The following is a 6608-nucleotide window of genomic DNA, read 5'->3' as shown; positions in this document are numbered from 1 at the left end:
TCAAAATGGATGCAAAATATATATATATATATTTGCGTTTATATGCATGCAACAAATTTTGATCTGGGTTAGATGTGAGTAAAAAAATCTGATTTTTTTGTGCCAGTGTAAACGCAGACATACAAAACGCAGAGCTGTGGGTGCCAGAGATGGATAAACTCTACAGGTCCAGAGGAGAATCAAAGGTAATCAATTAAACTAAAAGGGGAGGAGCCACCTTCACTCAATGCTGTACAAAATGGCCAAGCCAAGCACTGGTGTGTGTTGTGGCATTTGTGTCAAAGTTTTGCTATGATGGAGTTTCTGAAAGGTGTCTTAGTGGTGGTTGTGATTGGTGCATTTGATCTGCCTAATGCATGGGGAAGTTTGAGATACAGTCAAAGTCCAAGAAGCATGGGGCCAAAATCAGATCCAGCTTCCAGAAGTCCTGCCCTTTCTCCTCCAGGGCTCCGGAACACTTTGCAAGTGTCTTCTCAGTTTCAGAGTCCTTTGGGTTCTTCCTCCAGAGGTCTTGCACAGGAGCCTTTTGGCCTTCAGGAGAAGCAGCTGTTGCAGGGTCCAGTGAAGCCTTTGGATTGGAAGTATCCCATTGTTCCCGAGGTGCAGAGCGAGTTGGCGGTGAACTTCCAGTTGAGGCAACCCGTGACTCCCAGCAGCGTAGCGGTTCAATGCGGAGAGAACCGGGTTCTTGTAGAGGTCCAGCAGGACTTGTTTAGCAATGGTCATTTGATCCAGCCAACTGGCCTGTCTTTAGGCGGCTGTCCTGTTGTTGGTCAGGACTCTCAGTCTAAGGTGCTCATCTTTGAGTATGAGTTACAGGACTGCAACAGCGTGCAGATGGTAAGTACTCCTGAATCTGTTTATTCTAGTTGAGGATATCCAAAGTCCTCAAGGAGTGTCAGTTCACATGGCTGTTGTATTTGCAATGCCAGGGCAGCTGGTATAAACCTTTCTTAAAGGGGTGGTTCACCCAATCATCTTAGTGAGGAACAGTTGTTTTAACTACTTCAATCTCTTCCAGATGAATGAGGATGAGCTTGTCTACACCTTCTCTCTTACCTACACCCCTGAGGCTCTTGCAGGTACTCCGATTACCCGGGTCGAGGGTGCAGTTGTTGGTGTTCAATGCCACTATCAAAGGTAAGTGGTCTGTGACTTTCACTTCCTCTCGCTCAATGGGGAGCCCATTTAATGGGTCCTTTAATGAACCACAGGCTTCAGAATGTAAGCAGTGATGCCTTGAGGCCAACATGGGTCCCTTATGCCTCAACGGAGGTTGGTGAAGAAGCCTTGGTGTTCTCCCTGAAGCTTATGATGGGTTGGTACAGGTTTTTGATAAACAAGAATAAGGATTTATTTTTTATTTTTCTAAAATGTTCCCTCTTTCTCTGCAGATGATTGGTCCAGTCAGAGACCTTCATCCCTCTATTTCCTGGGTGGCATTATTAACATTGAGGCATCTGTGAAGCAGTACAATCATGTGCCTCTGCGTGTGTTTGTGGACAGCTGTGTGGCCACTCAAGGGCCTGATGTGAACTCCCTTCCGAGATATTCCTTCATTGAGAATCATGGGTAAGGTCATGGCCCTTGATGCTATAGGACCGTTTTGGTTGCTTTTTAACCAGTCATGGCTAGGGTCTAGTTGCTCACTTTCTCTATAGTTGAGTTGCTCTTTGTCTTCAGGTGCTTTGTGGATGCCAAGGCTACAGCTTCCAGCTCCCGCTTCATGCCTCGGTCCCAGGTTGACAAGGTCCAGATCCAGCTGGAGGCGTTCGTGTTCCAGGAGAGCTCCAGTCCTTCTGTATGTACTACGCATATCATGAGTTAATTCGACTTCTCTTTCCATCTTTGGTTTTCTGACGTGTCTCATCCCTTGCAGATCTACATAACATGTGTTGTGAAGGCAACTATTGCTTCTGCACCCAGTGACGCTCAGCACAAATCCTGTTCATTCGCCAATGGGTACGTTGCACTTTATCTTATTTTAAAGCTGCCTTTGCTCATGTTGAAGGTGGTGTCTTTGTCTTGGTTCAGGTGGTTTGCTGCTGATGGAAATGACCAAGTTTGTGGTTGCTGTGACTCAACATGTGGTCCTGATGGTGGAATTGCTGCTTCTCCCTATGGAGGTTAGTAACGTTTGCTCTTAAGGTTGCGTTTGACGTATTAACTGCTCTAACCTGGCTCTCCTCTCTCTAGGTGTTCAGTGGGAAGGCAAGGCTACACTTGGTCCTGTGGTGGTTCAAGGGCAAAAGAAAGTTCCTCAATAAAGCTGACATCAATTCTTTCTTGTATCTGACTGGTTTTCCTTTGTGTCTGGTTTAACTGCTTTGGACTTGGACAGTGCCTCATTCTGCCTCTGACCCTGACAGTCCTTCTGTACCTTTGCAAGTCTGATAGCATAAAACCATAGGGTTCCAGAAGGGTTACTTCAGCAATTAGCATATGGCTCTGTACCAGTAGAAACCCTGGAGCATGCTGAAATGCTTCACTTAAACAGACCAATGCTAAGCAATGTAACTGTTTTAACTTCTCTAATTTCTATGAAAACGCATCAGACTGAGAACTTGTTTTGAATATAACCTCAGCTCTCATCACGAGAGCTCATCAGCTCCTTTATGATAAATGTAATCGGACTCCTGCAGTTAGTGCTTTGAGACTCACCTGGTGACTTGATCATTATATTGAACAGACACGTTCAGTATTTAATTGTAGTGTCTGTTCTCCAGCTCATGCTGTGTTCCACTCCACTTTCAGACATGCACTTGCAAACTTCTCTAAGTACTTCCCCTTGGCGGAATCACTGCCACTATTTTGTAAACACACACAAATGTTTACAGGCCACTAAATACAGTACATACCACGGAGACGGACGTCCTGCTCCTGCTGCTTCTCCTGTTCAATTTATTTCAGCCACCGAATGATTCTGGATCATATATCTATTAGCTGAGATCGATAGCCATGGGCTTCTCCACGCTTGAGGACGTCACTGCTTTGTGCGCTCGTCATTCTTTAGCTCCGCCCACATGATAAGCCTCCAGGCGCTCGTTTTTTTTCCGGAAAGACTCGGTACACCCCATATTTCTTTTATAAATATGATAAAACAAGACTTCGGAGATATGAAGGATGCAATGGTACTCAAGATTGACATGAGATTGACTGAAACTGAGTGTTTCACCCCCCCTTTAAATAAGAGGCGGTCTGGCGCTCGTCGCTGTTATTAGTGGAGCAGATTTCTCTCGCCGCTCATGCAGTCCTCACACAGACGAGCGCTTTAATCTAACGCTTAACGCCGTCGCAGGGACTTTCTATTGGTTCCAGTCAGATCACGAAACAAAATGCACAAAAACTGTCCCTGCTCTTGATGTACAGCCACTGATGGTATTCGGTTTTGATGAGAGAAAAAAATAGACCACGAGGGCAGATTAGAAACGAGAATTTCTGACAAGTTTAACAGACCAGACCAGGGATTAAGTTTTAATCTAAGTCTTTTAATTAAGTCTTTTAATCAGAGCAGAGCTCAACATTAATATTCTTGACTCTTCCAAATAAGGCAAAAACAGAGCATTACATCCTAGGGACCATTTATAGGGTTGTAAATGGACCTGTAAAACTGTATCTGGACCATTTTTGCCCTTAAATAAGCCACATACGCTCTATGTAGATATCAGAGAAAACTGTAACATTGTTCAACTCATTCTAGGGCACCTTTAACAAAACGGTTCTTTATAGATATTTCAGATTATGCAAATATTCTTCACAGAAAAAAGTAAGGAAAAATGGTGGTACTGATATTTTTGTATGTTACATTTTACACTTGTTGCTGTTGTGTTCATTCGTTTAGGTGAAAATACTTTTTTTGAAAGTTTGTGTCTGTACAGAAATTCACTTTCTTGAGAAATAATTGCGAAAAAGGTTTGACTAAAGCCCCGTTTCGACCAAAATTACCAGGAACAATTTGTACCAGGACCTTTTTTACAGGAACTTTTCTCCCCCCAGACCTGCAGCTGTCTGCGTTTCCACCGCGATCTAAAGTACCGTAAAGATTAGGCAGATTAGTCCGCTGATGTAGGACTGCGCGCGACTGCTCCTCCAAGTCACTGACGGACAGTAATCATTTTTGCGCGACCGCAAAAAAAAAAAAAAAAATGATGACATCTTTTGTACCGATTGAAAGATTTAGTGGACTGTTTACATGAGACGTAATCTAAACCGATCTGGTGTTTACATGTGATGACTTTCAATCGCAATCATTTTGTCACATGCAGTTTGTCTGCCGCATCAAAAATGTCTCCGCTTCAGAAAGCTTGTAAAGCTAGATTTAAAATGACAATGTATATTATTATCAGCTATTACGGACATTGACCGTGAGATGGCTGAGACGAACGCGCGCCATCAGACAGACAGCAAGACTGATATTTACTGAACCTAGACCGAACCTCGCAAAAGACTTTTAAAAATGCCCGTTGAAATAAAATGCTGCGTGAGCTCAACCAATCAGCATGCTCAGCGCCCAAGTCCCGCCCTCGAAAGTTCCTGAACTTTGAAAAAGTACTACCTCGCGAGCAGGGCCGTTTGGAGGGGGAAATATTTACCCGGAACTTCATTTAGACCCTATAGTTCCTGCGGTCTAAACACACCGAGGGAAGGCGCGCAAGATGGCGCAGAGAGAAGACGTGCCTTAATCAGCTCTGCTTTGCCAACTTTTATTTTGGCCGTGAAAAAGTAGTGTTACGCTCTAAAAGACCAATTTTTCTATCATTTATCTTATGTTAGCTGTTTATATGACACTTTGTGGACTTCTGGTGGAAACATGTCTTCAAAGCAAAAAAGAAAAGGCTCGAACACAGGTGCTAACTCCATTGCTGCTACCAATGTCTTGATGGACGCCTGTCATGATTATGTGGAACAGTTGATTGCAGTTAATGACGAAGACTTCCCGCAATTGCCAGTTACTCCTAGGGAATCTCCTGCTCCAAAAAGAGAAAGAAGAAAGGAAATCTCAATGAATTATCACCACGCTCTCCCAACGCATTAACGATCGGGCCGAAGGAATTGAAAAAAAGTTGGGTGCTAGACTGGACGAACTGGAGAAAAAAATAGAATCAAGCTGCACTGAAGTTATGCTTAAAGAAAACGTGTCCTGCATAGAACAAAAGCTAGATAAGTGTACTACTTCGGTCGATCAGATTGATAAGCGTGTGTACGAAGTGGAAGCATACTCTAGGCGATGGAACCTCAAATTATATGGAGTTGGAGAGACCGAGGCAGAGGACGTCCGGAGGGAAGTCACAAAGATCTGTCAAGCTCTGTTACCTGAGGAGAAATCTAAGTTTGTGGATGGCATAGAAGCAGTACATCGCCTGGGTCCCAAAAGGAAGGAGCAGACGGATTCCACACAGCAAATTACTGAGGGATAAAAACCTGGTGTTGGGCATCTAGTGATAAAATCTGGTGTTAATTTACAAATATTATATGCTTTATCACTTGTTTAGTGATAAAGCACAGTGTTTCCTTTGGGTGATAAAGCACAGTGTTTCCTTTGGGTGATAAAGCACAGTGTTTCCTTTGGGTGTTAACAATCAACATCTGCGCATGTGCAGAGCATTTTAAATTTCCCAGCTCATCCTTCGGTCTCTCCATCTTTATGGATTTCCCTGCACACACAACTGTTACAAGGACAAGGTATAGTATAGTATTATTATCTTATCAACTTGTGATTTATTAATGAGCTTGTATAATGAGTAACGTAGCCGATGTGGTTGACTTAACTCTGTTAGCGTTTTTTTTTTTTTTTTTTACCTCAGTTTAAATTTAGCGCGCTTTTGATCCGCCATTCAGTTTAACATAACTGAATAACCCCCACTAACACTCTAAATTCGTTAATGGAGGACGAGATTTACGTAAGTGACTTAATTTCGTTGTACTAATTTTGTAATAATGTAGCAGCATTAACATTATGTGTCATTTTTTAACTCTCTGGACTTGGATAGTTATTTCTTCTCATTTGGCATAACGTTCAGTATCTTTAGGGCTTCCAACCTTTATAAGACCGTTTATATCTTTCACCCCGTAACTACGAGTTAATTCTGGTGTTTTGAAATGTCATTCAAATGAGAAAGCAGACGTTAATCGAATGAATTAATTGCTCTTAATTTTTTTTTCTTGTGTGACGCCGGGGCTCGATCCCTGGCCGAGCACCCACGGATAGCACGGTCCATCATTGTCGGCGCTGCGCATACTGATCGGCCTGTAACATTTTGCGAGTGAAATGCTCTGTGTGTTCTAGCAATCTTCTCGTGGTACTTTGATAACATACGCCGACCATTCTGTACAGCGCTCTGTCGAAAACATCGTTGGACACGCTTTTCTTCATGAACTGCTTCAGTCAATATATAGAAACTCAAGATCGAGTACGAGTGTGCAATGTCGTGGAATGTATACGCCAAAACTCATTTTGGCGTGCATATGATACGCTGTTTGTACAACATTGCACACTCATACTATTTGACATTTTTCGTCTTAGTGAAGTTTTATTAACTAATTTCGGGAGGAGCACTAACAGATAATTAAACAACGGAGCCGTCAGCTAATCAAACCTAATTAACAAG

At 42.9% G+C, this 6608-nt stretch overlaps 1 protein-coding gene across 1 annotated transcript; it reads left to right on the top strand.

Moving 5' to 3' along the window:
• Nucleotides 1-277: 277 nt before the first annotated feature.
• On the top strand, nucleotides 278-2267 carry LOC137046063 (zona pellucida sperm-binding protein 3-like). Its single transcript, XM_067423118.1, has 8 exons — nucleotides 278-840; nucleotides 1022-1140; nucleotides 1215-1318; nucleotides 1395-1572; nucleotides 1684-1801; nucleotides 1880-1962; nucleotides 2035-2126; nucleotides 2197-2267. Exons 1-8 carry the CDS (start codon nucleotides 292-294, stop codon nucleotides 2265-2267), a joined length of 1314 nt encoding a protein of 437 aa, XP_067279219.1. The 5' UTR covers nucleotides 278-291.
• The last annotated feature ends 4341 nt before the right edge of the window (nucleotides 2268-6608 follow it).

Source organism: Pseudorasbora parva, chromosome 18 (assembly GCF_024679245.1).
Source record: "Pseudorasbora parva isolate DD20220531a chromosome 18, ASM2467924v1, whole genome shotgun sequence".
NCBI lineage: Eukaryota > Metazoa > Chordata > Actinopteri > Cypriniformes > Gobionidae > Pseudorasbora > Pseudorasbora parva.
This window is presented reverse-complemented; position numbering and strand designations above follow the sequence as displayed.

Coding starts and splice junctions, on each gene's coding strand:
- LOC137046063 (XM_067423118.1), top strand. CDS start 292: ATGATGGAGTTTCTGAAAGGTGTCTTAGTGGTGGTTGTGATTGGTGCA. Junction 841..1,021: donor ACTGCAACAGCGTGCAGATG/GTAAGTACTCCT, acceptor AATCTCTTCCAG/ATGAATGAGGATGAGCTTGT. Junction 1,319..1,394: donor CTCCCTGAAGCTTATGATGG/GTTGGTACAGGT, acceptor CTTTCTCTGCAG/ATGATTGGTCCAGTCAGAGA.